Source organism: Salvelinus sp. IW2-2015, linkage group LG13 (assembly GCF_002910315.2).
Source record: "Salvelinus sp. IW2-2015 linkage group LG13, ASM291031v2, whole genome shotgun sequence".
Lineage (NCBI taxonomy): Eukaryota > Metazoa > Chordata > Actinopteri > Salmoniformes > Salmonidae > Salvelinus > Salvelinus sp. IW2-2015.
In genome coordinates this window covers 47,485,757-47,503,276 of record NC_036853.1, presented here as the reverse complement: position 1 = coordinate 47,503,276, position 17,520 = coordinate 47,485,757, and the positions used below count along the sequence as shown (strand labels likewise).

The following is a 17,520-nucleotide window of genomic DNA, read 5'->3' as shown; positions in this document are numbered from 1 at the left end:
GTAATTCAAAGAACACCCGCATACTTTTCATTTAACCACACCCTTTCAGCTACGACGCCAACCAATAACATCCTTTCTCTTCTGTGTAAACGGAAGTGAACAGTGACTTAGAACAATTTCCACAATAGCGTTTTTATTGTTGTTATATTTAGACGTTTATTAACACCTGTAACTTAAAATATGACTCATTCAACTGCACAACTTCACATACTAACCCAGGTAGTGTTTAATTCACGTTGGAGACAGGACTTGGTTGATAGATGTTATCTAGGTAACGCTAGCTAGCGAACAATGGCTAACGTTAAATTTATGGTTTTTCACACTCAAATAGCCTCCATTCATAGAGGTGCTAGCAAATGCAGCCGTGGAAGATATCTGCAAACTCGTAGACGACGATTATGCAGTGTTTCGTTTGGAAATAACTCAAAGCCAGAAAAAAACCGGGTATTGCGGAGGAACTACAGCTTCAGGAACTGAAGTGTCACGGGAGCGTCGTCTCTCCAGTCGTCCCAGAAATGTCAAGATACTTGACCGATACAGGGGAATGGCAAAAGGTAGGCCCGTTCCCCTCTGCGCATGTTCGACTTCAGATGTGTTTACCACAGATATGGTTAACCAGAATGGGTCTGTGTCAGTTTCGGGATAGTATGCAATAAATCCCTTGATTACTAAGCTATCTTTCAACAAACACACAATATCATATTCTAACCAGATTTTCATTTAATGCATTTTCCTATTATTTACTCAATGAAAATAATGTGATGCATGGAAAACATAATCAGTGATCAATACATAGTATATCAAGAAGTTATAGGAAGTGTTACCTTACATCCTGGCCAATTCTAGACAGTGTCAATAGTGTACAATATACCGTTGAGCATTGACAGTAGTTAACCCAACCACCTCTTCTACCCAATCACTCTCTCAGGTGAAGGACATCTCATTGGAGGCCACAGGAGCTTTGTGAAGCCAGCGGGACACAATACATGGAGAGATGYCCAACCAATCACTGTTGATGAGGGGACTGGAACCTCAACCCAGCACGTTATCATGATAGAGGTTAGTGTAATAATATTACATCAAAATTACAGTACATCAAATGTGGACAGTTTATTTCAGAAAGGCTCCCCGCAGCTATTCACTTGCTTACATGTACATCCTTATTTATCTGCCATAGGGGAGTTTGGAGACTTCCCTACGACATTGTTATCCAATTCAACTCATYTACCGGTAATAGGTTTGTGACAGCCATTTTTTCAAAACTAATTTAAACAAGAAAACAATCRTGTAATGTACAATGCAGATATGGTCCTGCATATGACCACTAGGGGGCAATGCAGTTCAGTATACCGCAGTCATGGCTACCAGACAGCGCTCACCTCACTGCTGTCCCCCACCCACTCAGCAACGATGGTAGTTAATTCAGTTTTTTGGTTCTCTGCTGTGTGCCTCTCCACGTATGGACTTGGTATTTTACTAAATAGGGCTACCTTCTATATACCAGGGCTTTCCAACCCTGTTCCTGGAGAGCTACCCTCCTGTAGGTTTTCGCTCCAAACCTAATTGTAATTAACCTCATTCAGTTTATCAACCAGCTAATTATTAGACTCAGGTGTGCTATAGTACTGTTGTACAAACACCAACAGGATGGTAGCTGTCCAGGAACAGGGTTGGAGAGCCCTGCCTTAGAATGTAAATTGTCATAGTCGAGGCATATTGATTAAATTGTTGTAAAGGTGCGGAGAGGTCTGTCTGTGATAAAGAGATGCTCAGCATTTTTAACATCACAGTCAACCAAACAAGTCCTGCAGGCTCTAGTTTTATCTAATCTTGACCGTATTGCCCCGGTGATATGGTGAAGTGCTGCAAAGAAGGACCTAGAAAAGCTGCAGCTGGCCCAGAACAGAGCAGCAAGTGTTGCTCTTCAATGTACACAGAGGGCTAATGTCAACAGTATGCATGTCAGTCTCTTTTGGCTCAAAGTACAGGGGAGACTGACTGCATCAATTCATGTTTTTGAGAAATATTGTTTAAAATTCCAAATTGTCTGTATAATCGAACTTACATATAACTCTGACAGACATACAGMACATACCCCACCAGACATGCCACCAGGGGTCTCTTCAGTCCCCAAATCCAGAACTAATTCAAGGCAATGCACAGCATTGTATGCACAAATCAGCTAGCAGGCATATTCACTGTAATTTTCAACCTCTCCATGTCCCAGTCTGTAATCCCCACATATTACAATGACTACAATCATTCCTGTTCCCAAGAACWCWAAAGCTTCATGCCACAATGACTACCACCATGTAGAACTCACATCTGAAATCATGAAGTGATTTGAAAGGCTGGTTATGGCACACATCAACTCCACTATCCCAGGCCCACTCCAATTTGCATACGCCCCAACAGATCCATAGACGACACAATCTCAAATGCACTCCACACTGCCTCACCCACCTAGATAGTGTTCCTCCTATGTGAGAATGCTGTTCATTGACTACAGCCCAGTGTTCAACACCATTGTCCCCTTCAAAGCTCGTCACCAAGCTTAGGACCTGGGACTGAATACCTCCCTCTGCAACTGGATCCTAGACTTCTTGACAGGCCGACTCAGGTGTGAGGGTAGGCAACATCACCTCGCCACGGGGCCCCATAGGGGTGTGCGTGCTTAGTCCCCTCCTGTACTCCCTGTTACCCACGACTGAGTAGCCACGCACATCTCCCAACACCATCATCAAGTTTGCTGGCGACATGACGGTGATAAGCCTGATCACCAGCGACGATGAGACAGCCTACAGGGAGGAYGGCAGTGACGTGTGGTGCCAGGACAACAACCTCACCATCAACGTCAGTAAGGCCAAGGAGCTGATCGTGGACTACGGGGGGGGGGGGGCGAGCACGCCCCCATCCACGTCAACGGGGCCGAGAGCTTAAGTTCCTCGGTGTCAAATCACTAAGGACTTGAAGTAGTCCACTCACGCGCATAGTCGTGAAGAAGACGTGATGGTGCCTCTTTCCCCTCAGGAAGTTGAAAAGGTTTGGTATGGGCCCACAAATCCTCAGTTATAGGTACGCTTATAATCGTTAAGGACTGGGGAGTTTTTCAGGWTAAAAATAAAAGGAATGGAGCTATGCACAGTCAAAATCCTAGAGGAAAACCTGGTTCAGTCTGCTTTCCACCAGACACTGGGAGATGAATTCACCTTTCAGCAGGACAATAACCTTAAACACAAGGCCAAAWCTACACTGGAGTTGCTTACCAAGAAGARTGAATGTTCCTGAGTGGCAGAGTTACAGTTTTTACTTAAATCTGCTTGTAAATCTATGGTATGACTTAAATGGTTGTCTAGCAATGATCAACAACCAACTTGACAGAGCTTTTAAAAGTAATAATGTGCAAATATTGTACATTGCAGGTGTGCAAGGCTCTCACACGGAACCCAAACCGGCTGCGCGCGTGCGCTATCGTGCATACATTTATTTTGCCCCCCCCCACACCAAACGCGATCACGACACGCAGGTTAAAATATCAAAACAAACTCTGATCCAATGACATTAATTTGGGGACAGGTCGAAAAGCATTAAACATGTATGGCAATTTAGCTAGTTAGCTTGCACTTGCTAGCTAACGTTAATTTGTCCTATTTAGCTAGCTTGCTGTTGCTAGCTAATTTGTCCTGGGATATAAACATTGAGTTGTTATTTTACCTGAAATGCACAAGGGACCTCTCTACCGAAATTATCCACCACATAAAACGGCCAAACCGAATTGTTTCTAGTCATCTCTCCTCCTCCAAGCTTTTTCAATTTGTTTAACTTATATGGTATCGCATCTAAACTTTCATTGTATTACCGACGATACCCGGCAAAACAGTTAGCCTTTCAATCACCCACGTGGGTATAACCAATGAGGAGATGGCACGTGGGGTACCTGCTTCTATAAACCAATGAGGAGATGGGAGAGGCAGGACTTGCAGCGCGATCTGTGTCAGAAATAGGAAAGACTTCTATTTTAGCCCTTGGCGTCGTAGACGTGCGCGAGCAGTGTGGGGTGCAATAATTGGAATAAATGGATTTCTAAATGTATTTTGCGACGTCCGCACAGCAGCGCCGTGTTCCGGTCTGGTCAGCATGTTAGAGACTTACCTAGAAGACTCACAGCTGTAAACGCTGCCAAAAAGAGTTCTAACATGTATTGACTCAGTGGTGTGAATACTTATGTAAATGAGATTACAGTGCCTTTTAGAAATGTCTAGATTTTTTGGTTGTGTTGTTTTTATTTTACATGTGTGTAGTAGCTTGCAGCTAATGAGGATCCTAATAAAATATTATCTGCATTTACCCAATTGAGCTAATCATTAGCTAGATCCCAAATGTGTCTTTTAACTAGTTTGCATATAGAATTTATTACCCAAAAACGTGCAAAAACACAGTGATATATATGTAGGCTAGTGATGTGCGGGTTGACTCATAACCCGCAGTGCCGCCGGGAGTCCGACCGATATTGATTGATTGGGCCGCCTAACAAAGACATCAGGAAAAAGAGGGCTATTATTATTATACACCTTTTTCTGACCATTTAGAACAGTGTAAAAAAAAAAATATATATATAAAATATAATACCAGAGAGGCTGTTATAACAAACAAAAAAGTGTAAAGCTTTTATTACAGCATAGCAAAGATTATAAAACAGCCAAATTTGTAAAATTGTTGCTGAGACTTGGTGCTCACGGAATGAGTAGGCTATTACACAAACACTCAAACAGGAAACAGAAGCAGGATCTGTCTTATTTCTGTAGAAAGACGTACAGGTCAAAAGTTTGGACACACCACACTCAAGTTTTTTCATTATTTTTATATTTGACATTGTACAATAATACTGAAGACAATCAAACTATGAAATAAACACATATGGAATCATGTAGTAACCAAAAAAGTGTTAAACAAATCAGCATATGAGATTCTTCAAATAGCCACCCTTTGCCTTGATGACACATCTTTGCACACTATTGGCAGTCTCTCAACCAGCTTCATGAGGTAGTCACCTGGAATCATTCAATTAAGCAATGGACATTAGACCGGTGGAAATCTCTCCTTTGTCTGGAGTCCAAATTTGAGATTTTTGATTCCAAACGGCGTCTCTTGAGACGCAGAGTAGGTGAACGGATGATATCCGCATGTGTGGTTCCCACCGTGAAGCATGGAGGAGGAGGTGTGATGGTGTGGGGTGCTTTGCTGGTGACACTGTCTGTGATTTTTTTAGAATTCAAGGCACACTTAACCAGCATGGATACCACAGCATTCTGCAGCAATACGCCATCCCATCTGGTTTGCGCTTAGTGGAACTATCATTTGTTTTTCAACAGGACAATGACCCAACACCCCTTCAGGCTGTGTAAGGGCTATTTGACCAAGACGGAGAGTATGGAGTGCTGCATCAGATGACCTGGCCTCCACACTCATCGACCTCAAACCAATTGAGATGGTTTGGGATGAGTTGGACCGCAGAGTGAAGGAAACAGCCAACAAGTGCTCAGCATATGTGGAAGCATTCCAGGTTAAGCTGTTTGAGAGAATGCCAAGAATGTGCAAACCTGTCAAGGCGAAGGGTAGCTACTTTGAAGAATATAAAATACAAATAATATTTTGATTTGTTTAACACTTTTTTGGTGATTCCATGTGTGTTATTTCATAGTTTTGATGCATTCACTATTATTCTACATTGTAGAAAATAGTAAAAACAAAGAAAAACTCTGAATGAGTAGGTGTGTCCAAACTTATGACTGGTACTGTTTATGGATGATTCATAAAGCCAGGCACATTTAACAGTTAGGCTGTTGATTATAGACTTAATTAAGTTGGTTTCCTCTCTCCTCACATTTCTTAGACGATTAAGTTAAGGGTTTTTTCTCATCTCCTATCTCTGCTGCTGCCTCCGCTGCATTGTTCTCAACACCAATATGCTGGTTAATTGAGCTATTATGCACATACAGTTGAAGTCGGAAGTTTACATACACCTCAGCCAAATACATTTAAACTCAGTTTTTCACAATTCCTGACATTTAATCCGAGTAAAAATTCCCTGTCTTAGGTCAGTTAGGATCACCACTTTTATTTAAGAATGTGAAATGTCAGAATAATGCACAGAGAATGATTTTATTTCAGCTTTTATTTCTTTCATCACATTCCCAGTGTGTCAGAAGTTTACATACACTCAATTAGTATTTGGTAGCATTGCCTTTAAATTGTTTAACTTTGGTCAAACGTTTCAGGTACCCTTCCACAAGCTTCCCACAATAATTGGGTGCATTCTGGCCCATTCCTCATGACAGAGCTGGTGTAACTGAGTCAGGTTTGTAGGCCTCCTTGCTCACACATGCTTTTTCAGTCCTGCCACAAATGTTCTATGGGATTGAGGTCAGGGCTTTGTGAAGGCCACTCCAATACCTTGACTTTGTTGTCCTTAAGCCATTTTGCCACAACTTTGGAAGTATGCTGGGTTCATTGTCCATTTGGAAGACCCATTTGCGACCAAGCTTTAAACTTCCTGACTGATGTCTTGAGATGTTGCTTAATATATCCACATAATTTTCCTCCCTCATGATGCATTCTATTTTGTGAAGTGCACCGTCCCTCCTGCAGCAAAGCACCCCCACAAATGATGCTGCCACCCCGTGCTTCACGGTTGGGATGTGTTCTTCGCTTCCCCTTTTTCCCCTTTCCAAACATAACGATGGTCATTATGGCCAAACAGTTCTATTTTTGTTACATCATACCAGGGACATTTCTCCAAAAAGTATGATCTTTGTCCCTATGTACAGTTGCAAACCGTAGTCTGGCTTATTTATGGCGGTTTTAGAGCAGTGGCTTCTTCCTTGCTGAGCAGCCTTTCAGGTTATGTCGATATTGGACTAATTTTACTGTGGATATACAGTGAGGGAAAAGTATTTGATCCCTGCTGATTTTGTACGTTTGCCACTGACAAAGAATTATCAGTCTATAATTTTAATGGTAGGTTTATTTGAACAGTGAGAGACAGAATAACAACAAAAATATCCAGAAAAATGCATGTCAAAAATGTTATAAATTGATTTGCATTTTAATGAGGGAATAAGTATTTGACCCCTTCTCATCAAAAGATTTCTGGCTCCAGGTGTCTTTCATACAGGTAACGAAGGGACTAGGAGCAACACTCTTTAGGGAGTGCTTCCTAATCTCAGTTTCTTACCTGTATAAAAGATACCTGTCCACGAAGCAATCAATCAATCAGATTCCAACTCTCCCACCATGGCCAAGACCAAAGAGCTCTCCAAGGATGTCAGGGACAAGATTGTAGACCTACACAAGGCTGGAATGGGCTACAAGACCATTGCCAAGCAGCTTGGTGAGAAGGTGAACAAGTTTCTGTGATTATTCGCAAATGGAAAGAAACACAAAGAACTGTCAATCTCCTCAGCCTGGGGCTCCATGCAAGATCTCACTCGTGGAGTTGCAATGATCATGAGAATGGTGAGGAATCAGCCAGAACTACAACGGAGGTCTTGTCAATGATCTCAAGGCAGCTGGACCATAGTCATCAAGAAACAATTGGTAACACACTATGCCGTGAAGGACTGAATCCTGCAGCGCCCGAAGGTCCCCCTGCTCAAGAAAGCACATATACATGCCCGTCTGAAGTTTGCCAATGAACATCTGAATGATTCAGAGACAACTGGGTGAACGTGTTGTGGTCAGATGAGACCAAAATGGAGTTCTTTGGCATCAACCCAACTTGCCGTGTTTGGAGGAGGAGGAATGCTGCCTATGACCCAAGAAACCATCCCACCGTCAAACATGGAGGTGGAAACATTATGCTTTGGGGTGTTTTTCTGCTAAAGGGACAGGACAACTTCACCGCATCAAAGGGACGATGGACGGGGCCATGTACCGTCAAATCTTGGGTGAAAACCTCCTTCCCTCAGCCAGGGTATTGAAAATGGGTCGTGGATGGGTATTCCAGCATGACAATGACCCAAAACACACGGCCAAGGCAACAAAGGAGTGGCTCAAGAAGAAGCACATTAAGGTCCTGGAGTGGCCTAGCCAGTCTCCAGACCTTAATCCCATAGAAAATCTGTGGAGGGAGCTGAAGGTTCGAGTTGCCAAACGTCAGCCTCGAAACCTTAATGACTTGAAGAAGATCTGCAAAGAGGAGTGGGACAAAATCCCTCCTGAGATGTGTGCAAACCTGGTGGCCAACTACAAGAAACGTCTGACCTCTGTGATTGCCAACAAGGGTTTTGCCACCAAGTACTAAGTCATGTTTTGCAGAGGGGTCAAATACTTATTTCCCTCATTAAAATGCAAATCAATTCATAACATTTTTGACATGCGTTTTTCTGGATTTTTTTGTTGATATTCTGTCTCTCACTGTTCAAATAAACCTACCATTAAAATTATGACTGATCATTTCTTTGTCAGTGGGCAAACGTACAAAATCAGCAGGGGATCAAATACTTTTTTCCCTCACTGTAGATAATTTTGTACCTGTTTCCACCAGCCTTTTCACAAGGTCCTTTGCTGTTCTGGGATTGAGTTGCACTTTTCGCACCAAAGTACGTTCATCTCTAGGAGACGGAACGTGTCTCCTTCCTGAGCGGTATGACGGCTACGTGGTCCCATGGTGTTTATACTTACGTACTATTGTTGTACAGATGAACGTGGTACCTTCAGGCGTTTGGTGAAATTGCTCCCATGGATGAACCAGACTACAATTTCTTTTTTGTTCGGTCTTGGCTGATTTCTTTTGATTTTCCCATGATGTCAAGCAAAGAGGCACTGAGTTTGAAGGTAGGCCTTGAAATACATTCACAGTTACACCTCCAATTGACTCAAACGATGTCAATTAGCCTATCAGAAGCTTCTAAAGCCATGACATCATTTTCTGGAATTTTCTAAGCTGTTTAAAGGCACAGTCCACTTAGTGTATGTAAACTTCTGARCCACTGGAATTGTGATAGTGAATTATAAGTGAAATAATCTGCTGTAAACAATTGTTGGAAAAATTACTTGTGTCATGCACAAAGTAGATGTCCTCACCGACMTGCCAAAACTATAATTTGTTAACATGAAATTTGTGGAGTGGTTGAAAAACAAGTTTTAATGACTCCAACCTAAGTGTATGTAAACTTCTGACTAGAACTGCAGCAACATGGTCTAGGAAAAGGAGCCAATTCAACAGCGCATGGATGTTTCAGAACCGCAGACAGCAACCGCTATCCAACGTGGGAGAAAGCGCATTTGTTATAATATTTTTTWCTGTTGCACCACAAATCAAGGGCAGAGATTTCTTCGATTACAGTGAAAGCTTAGACAAATCCAGAAGTTGCGACCCACTTACTCACTCAGGCATTACGACCCAGTGTCCATGTCGATGGGGCCTTCTGATTCAACCGGGAACGTCCTTTTCGATCAGGTATTGAACTCAAACAACAGAGCTAAAGCCCAGTCTCGGGAGGGYGAGCCACAACAGGCAATAATAAAGTGGAACGGTTCCTCTGCATGTTCTGTAACAAAGGCTTCAGCTTCCCCCAGAAGGTGGTAATCCACCAGATGGTTCGCACAGCTGTAAAATAGTTTGTCTGCCCCCAGTGTGAGAAGAGGTTCTCCCCCACATGCACCAGCTGAAGATGCACCAGAAGGTCTCCACGGGAGAGAGGATGTTCGCCTGGACACACTGCGGGAAGAGGTTCTCAGAGAGGAGCTATTCCACTCTACAACATAAAAAGTAGATTGTTTAGATCAAARCCTGCATTAAAGWCAAAGATACATTTTCATTGTTGTCCACAGATGTATTTCAGATGTATTACAGTGTTGAATATTCCTGGGTAGAATATTGCATCCAGACATTGTGTGATAAGGCATATACAGTGCCTTGGGAAAATATTCAGACKCCTTGACTTTTTCCACATTTTGTTTCGTTACAGCCTTATTCTAAAATGGATTTAAAATATCAAAAAACCTCAGCACACATGGTGCCAGAGGAGGTGGCAGCAGTTTTACAGGCTCCTAACCAATTGTGCTATTGTGTGTGTTTTTTGCAAGTTATTTTGTACATAATGTTTCTGCCACCGTCTCTTATGACCAAAAGGAGCTTCTGGATATCATAACAGCGATTACTCACCTGGTACTGGACAAATATTTTTTCTTTAACATGCCAGATGCAAAGGACTTACTTCAGACACCGAACATGGCKCAAATCCCCATCATTCGCATGAAGAAGAGATGGAGATATAGGGGACGTAGGTCAGGGTTCCTTGTAAGAATCTGACAGCGAGTGAGTAATCCCCCGCCTACCATCAGTCCTATTAGCCAACGTGCAATCATTGGATAATTAACTAGATGAGCTCCGATCAAGACTATTCTACCCAAGGGACAATAACTGTAATATATCTTATGTTTCACCGAGTCATGGTTGAACGACTGYGTTTTCCGGGCATTGGCAAGATAGAAAAGCTGCCTCCGGTAAAGACACGGGGTGTCTGTCTATTTGTCAATAATTGCTGGTGCACAAAATATAATATTAAGGAAGTCTTGAGGTTTTGCTCGCCTGAGGTAGAGTATCATGATAAGCACTATTTACCAAGAGAGTCTATCTATATTTTTCYTAGCTGTCTATTTACCACCACAAACCGATGCTGGCACTAAGACCACACTCAACAAGTTGTATATGGCCATAAGCAAACAAGAAAATGCTCATCCAGAGGCGGCAGTCCTTGTGGCCGGGGACTTTAATGCAGGGAACCTTAAATCTGTTTTACCTKATTTCTAAGAGCGTGTTACATGTGCAACCAGAGAAAGAAATGTAAAAAATAAAAACTCTAGACCACCTATACTCCACACACAGAGACGTGTACAAAGCTCTCCCTCYCCCTCCACTTGACAAATCTGACCATAATTCTATCCTCCTGATTGCTGTTTGCAAGCAAAAACAAAAGAAGGAAGAACCAGTGACTCGCTCAATATGGAAGTGGTCAGACGATGCAGATGCTTAAGCTACAGGACTGTTTTGCTAGCTCAGACTTGAATATGTTCAGGGATTCTTCCGGCATTGAGGAGTACACCACATCAGTCACTGGCTTCATCAATAAGTACATCTGACTTCGTCCCCACAGTGACCGTACGTACATACCCCAACCAGAAGCCATGGATTACAGGCAACATCCTTACTGAGCTAAGTAGTAGATCTGCTGCTTTCAAGGATTGGGACTCTAACCCAGACACTTATAAGAAATTCTGCTATGCCCTCCGACGAACCATCAAACAGGCAAAGCGTCAATACAGGAAGGACTAAGATTGAATCCTACTATACCGGCTCCGACGCTCGTCAGAGCTTGCAAACTCTTACGGACAACAAATGGAAGCACAGCCACGAGCCGCCCAGTGACACGAGCCTACCAGACGAGCTAAATTACTTCTTTGCACGCTTGGAGGCAAGCATGAGAGCACCAGCTGTTCCAGACGACTGTGTGATCACACACTCCGWAGCCAATATGAYTAAGACCTTTAAACAGGTCAACATTCACAAGGCCGCAGAGCCAGACGGATTACCAAGACATGTACTCCGAGGATGCGCTGACCAACTGGCAAGTCTTCACTGACATTTTCAACCTGTCCCTGACAGATTCTGTAATACCAACATGTTTCAAGCAGATCACCATAGTCCCTGTGCCCAAGAACACCAAGGTAACCTGCCTAAATGACTACCGACCCATAGCACTCACGTCTGTAGCCATGAAGTGCTTTGAAAGGCTGGTCATGGCTCACATCAACACCATTATCCCAGAAACCCTAGACCCACTCCAATTTGCATACCGCACCAACAGATCCACAGATGAGGCAATCTCTATTGCACTCCACACTGCCCTTTCCCACCTGGACAATAGGAACACATACGTGAGAATGCTATTCATTGACTACAGCTTAGCATTCAACACCATAGAGCCCTCAAAGCTCATCACTAAGCTAAGGACTCTGGGACTAAACACCTCCCTCTGCAACTGGATCCTGGACTTCCAGACGGGCCGCCCCCAGGTGGTAAGGGTAGGTAACAACATATTTGCCACACTGATCCTCAACACGGGGGACCCTCAGGGGTGCGTGCTGTACTCCCTGTTCACCCATGACTGCATGGTCAAGCACGACTCCAACACCATCATTAAGTTTGCTGACGACAACAGTGGTAGGTCTGATCACCGACAATGATGAGACAGCCTACAGGGAGGAGGTCAGAGACAACAACCTCTCCCTCAACGTGATCAAGACAAAGGAGATGATCGTGGACTACAGGAAAAAGAGGGSCGAGCATGCCCCAATTCTCATCGACGGGACTGTAGTGGAGCAGGTTGAGAGCTTCAAGTTCCTTGGTGTCCACATCTTTAGTATACATCATATCTGATCTCACCCTATTCTGCATACACCTGACAGCGCTTTATATCCATTATAGACTTACTAAATATACCTACACACTAGCAAACACCTACTGTACAAGTCAAAACAGTTGTCCAATTTGGTTGATTTACTTATCACAGCTAACTTATCTTTACCCACATCATTTATGTCCACCATGATGTATTTAACAACAAAGTAATTCTGTAACTACCATATAGGACTCAAACGTAGTGGGGATGGGTAAACACTCCATGTTTATTATCTGTGTGTATGTACCTGAGGGAGTGTAATCTGTATCACCTGTCTCTTCCAGGAGGAGGAGGGTCCAGAGGTGCTGCTGGTGAAGGAGGAGGGGTATGAGGAGGGTCTGGGGAACCCTGAGGGGACCATGGTCATGGAGGACAACCAGACTACACCTCCTCCTGAATCCACAGAGGAACCAGCTGAGCAGCACAGGACCACACASAGTCTCATTGAGGTGAGCCCACTAAACTACTGTCTGAATGGTATTAGTTCAGGGCCTGTATCCACAAAGCCTCTCAGAGTAGGAGTGCTGATCTAGGATCAGTTTTGCCTTTTAGATCATAGTTTTATTCATTATGTCGACAAGTCAATCAGCACTTCTACTCTGAGATACTCTGTAGATACGGTCTCAGGTATTGATTCATTTTGTCTATTATCAAACCATTAAAGAGTGTCAAGTAAACCAATCAACTAACATGTTTGCATAGCAATCCCTCATTGCGAAATCAGAAGAWACTCAATAGCAGGATGCAAATATATAATGTTTTGGTTACACTTTACTTGACACCTAGCATCGTAARGTTATGACATGGTCATATCTATGTAATATGTCATAACAGCTGACATAACTTGTCATATGGCCATAACACTGTCATGACACATATTTACACCTGACATATTACATGATTGTATGGCACATAAATGTAAAACCCCACATTTATTCAACTGTGTTTTTTGCCAGGTTTGCCAAGTTTCTTTTTGAACGTTTTCGTACATCCTTTGTCATGTTTTTTGTTTTAAGAAACTTGTAGAAAATACACTGACACTGTCATGAGGCATTATGACCATCGTGTGTCACTTTACTTGGACTAAGAAAATACAATGACAAGAAGCTTTATGACCATCAAATAAGCCAGATAGGCCTATCACGTACATGCCCTTATGTCAGTCATCAGTCAAAAAGAGGGTGTCTTGTCCTGCTCCTAAAATCTGCTCCTGTATTCATCCCAGTCATCAGCAACAGCACATTGGGGAAGGTGCATGTCTGACATCAATGTGTGCGCAATTACAATAATAATTTAATTTGGTCAATTTCAGAAAATGTTCTAGGTWGGATTTGTGTGTTTTGATACTCTTATTTAGGTGCCATAACCAGCCATAAAATAATGCAATATGTCACAAGAGGTCTAGTATGTGCTATGACAGTGTTATGACCATAACTTGTCATGTCAGCTGTTATAACATGACACGGTTATGACCGTGTTATGATGCTAGGTGTCAAGTAAAGTGTTACCTAGATTTCTTGATCCAACATCCTCMCACACTGTATCTCTTACAGTCAATAGACATGGAGGATGGGAAGCCTGATCTGCTGCTAGTCAAAGAGGAGACAATYGAAGACGGACCAGAGAGCATTGATCTGCTGAGTGGACTAAAGATGGGGGAGCAAGGTAAGGGAGAAATACATATAGCCTACATACAGTAATAGATCTTCAATGGGAATAGTGATGCGCCTGGCTATTATTTTTCTTAATTCAAAAAATGAAATCAATACAACTTATGTTTACATACAAAAACACATCATGTATGAACTTGACCAGGTAATTGACAACAAACAAATCCATATGTAGCGTTCTCTTCCATATTTGTAAAGTCTCTTTTCGAACCTCTTCCTGCAGGTGATTGGATGGAGGCTAAAAGAGGAGACCGTGCGGCCATCTTCGATTCCCAAACCCAGACTGGTGCAGCCAAGGGCCGAGGGGATGACATCACTGAGCAGGCCAGGACCAGAGGCGAGGTCAGTGGATGGGACAGCGTCCTCAACTCTGGGCTGGGGAACAACACTGTTAACTACAACCAGAAACAGACAGTCGAACACAAAACACCAACTGAATTTAGTCTCCATGACAACAGACTGGCTGAGACCAGGGCGAGGTGTAGATTTGGTCTGCGGGGACGGGGAGGTGTCCGTATGCAGCGAAAGAGAACAGACACAGACTCGGCTAGCGATGCTCCYTCCTGCTCCTATAGTTGTGATTCACAGAGACTGATGGTGCCTCAGCTTAACCCTCTAACAGGTGCTGCCTTCAGCCTGCCTTATATAGGATCTATCAACTGGAACATGGACCCTGTGACAACACAGACACTCCCTGGCCTTCATCCTCCTCACACTCTCCTAATGTTAAACCAGACCTCAGACAATACCAGTGTCTCAACACTAAATAGCTACACAAGCCCATTGACAAGTAGTAGTAACGCTATTAGTAGATCCGGTGGCAAAGAGAAGCGCTTCCCGTGTTCATTCTGTGGGAAAGCCTTCAGTTTCCCCAAACACGTGGAGATCCACCAGAGGATGCACACGGGAGAGAAACCGTTCAGTTGTAGCCAGTGTCACATGCGCTTTGCCCAGGCTGGCCACCTGAAGAGGCACCAGAGAGTCCACACAGGGGAGAAACCCTACAGCTGCCCCCAGTGTGAGAAGAGCTTCTCCCGCCAGCCCCAGCTGAAGAGGCACCTGAAGGTCCACACGGGAGAAAGGCCGTTCGCCTGTACGCACTGCGGGAAGAGGTTCTCAGAGAGGAGCTCTCTCAGGATACACCAGCAGAAAATGCACACAGCCCATGTATAGAGTATAGTGACATGTAATGTAGTACTAGTTAGTTTGTAGTTCATTCTGTTGGTTTAGGATGTAGTAGGGAACTGGATGAGGTGAACTGAGGAAAGAATGAGTATGATGAGGCAGAGTACATGATATGGTGATGGTGTCTGTACAAATGCTTCACTGATGAAGAGTGACAAACTTTGTCCCTTTCAGGTTGWTGCTGGTGTTTTATAATAAGGAAATGATAGTGCCTTAATTCATGTTTACATTAAATAAAGTAGTAATGTGTAATGTTGAACCTTTTCCAACATTTATTTTATCAAAGTGAGGTTACCAGATTTACAGAAGTTATTCTACACTGAATAAAAATAAACGCAACAAGATTTTACTGAATTAAAGTTTATATAAGGAAATCAGTTAATATAAATAAATGTGTTAGTCCCTAATCTAAGGATTTCACATGACTAGGAATCAGTGTTGTGTTCTAGACCACCTAAAGCGAGACCGGAGAAAGACCGTAGAAAATCGAGTCCYAATCAAGACCAGAAAATTTGGAGTCCAATTCAACACCATGATTGTAATTTTGTCAAATCTCCACCATTGTAAGAGTTCAAAATGTCCAGTATTTCTGTGTTCATATTTCAGAAGAACATGTGGATTCTTTAGACATTCAGAAAAGGTGAAAAAAATGCATGCTGAGGGAAAATAGAGCCACTCTACAAATTATTACTAACCCAAACAATGAGGACCTTCTACGCCTAAGGATTTTTAAAATTGAACCTTTATTTAACTAGGCAAGTCAGTTAAGAACGTATCTCTTTTTTTATTTTATTTTTAAATAAATGTTATCCCCTTTTCTCCCCAATTTTCGTGGTATCCAATCGCTAGTAATTACTATCTTGTCTCATCGCTACAACTCCCGTACGGGCTCGGGAGAGACGAAGGTCGAAAGCCACGCGTCCTCCGAAGCACAACCCAACCWAGCCGCACTGCTTCTTAACACAGCGCGCCTCCAACCCGGAAGCCAGCCGCACCAATGTGTCGGAGGAAACACCGTGCACCTGGCCCCCTTGGTTAGCGCGCACTGCGCCCGGTCCGCCACAGGAGTCGCTGGAGCGCGATGAGACAAGGATATCCCTACCGGCCAAACCCTCCCTAACCCGGACGACGCTAGCCCAATTGTGCGTCGCCCCACGGACCTCCCGGTCGCAGCCGGCTGCGACAGAGCCTGGGCGCGAACCCAGAGACTCTGGTGGCYCAGCTAGCACTGCGATGCAGTGCCCTAGACCACTGCGCCACCCGGGAGGCCCCCAAGAACGTATSTCTTATTTACAATTATGGCCAAACCCGGATGACACTGGGCCAATTGTGCACCGCCCTATAGGACTCCCAATCACGGCCGGTTGTGATACAGCCTGGAATTGAACCAGGGTGTCTGTAGTGACGCCTCAAGCACTGAGCTGCAGTGCCTTAGACTGCTGCGCCMCTCGGGAGCCCCCGAGTATTTAMAACATATTTATAATGATAATAATAATTCTAATTACATTCTTTTCAATGATATTGATATAATCTATTACATTTTTGTTGGAAAGGAAACGGTTAACACTGAAGAGAAAAAAAGATCCAATCAGGATTTTTCTTTGGTGGTCTCTGGGGAGATAAATCTAGCTAGCTAAATAAGCCATTGGCTAGGCCACCAGAAGCTAGACAGAAAGGATCTGCCATTCAACTACATTTTTGRGTGACAGTGGAATCAACCAATCACATTTTGAATTGTAATGGGTGGGACTGTTTTTACAAAAAAACGTATGGAAAACGTCTGCCTTCTCAAAGGCCAGCAGGTCACTGCGGAATAGGGAGCAGTAGTTCTCACGGTCTAGCCAGCTATCTTTTGTTGTAGTCTAGTTTGCAGTGGCTGCAGCATTGTTATTGAAGATGTTGCTAATTTGTTAGCTTCTCACTTTTCAAGAATAACTTTCAACAAGAAGTTAAGTTTCAAATGATCATCATCTGGTGAGTGGAACTGTTTTTTTTGGAGCTCACTTGCTTTTCTTAGGAAATAACTTGTGTGTGAAACATTGTTGCATTTAAACTTTAGTTTATCGGTTACTTTGTGTTAAATGTGAAATGTTATTTGCAATGGGAAGTAGTAGTTGTACATTTCGATGAGGAAATGCTTTGCCTAATGGTTATTTTTTTGTACTCTTATGATTGGGAACTACTGGCTTATTATGTCAGTG

The 17,520-nt window shown here is 43.2% G+C and overlaps 1 protein-coding gene across 1 annotated transcript; it reads left to right on the top strand.

The window, feature by feature from the left end:
• The first annotated feature begins 70 nt into the window (after positions 1–70).
• Positions 71–15,578, top strand: LOC111971298 (uncharacterized). The gene is made up of 5 exons (XM_024147447.2): positions 71–554; positions 929–1,059; positions 12,749–12,913; positions 14,018–14,129; positions 14,358–15,578. The coding sequence occupies exons 1-5, from the start codon at positions 545–547 to the stop codon at positions 15,305–15,307; spliced, it is 1,368 nt and encodes a 455-aa protein (XP_024003215.2). The 5' UTR covers positions 71–544; the 3' UTR covers positions 15,308–15,578.
• Positions 15,579–17,520: the final 1,942 nt, after the last annotated feature.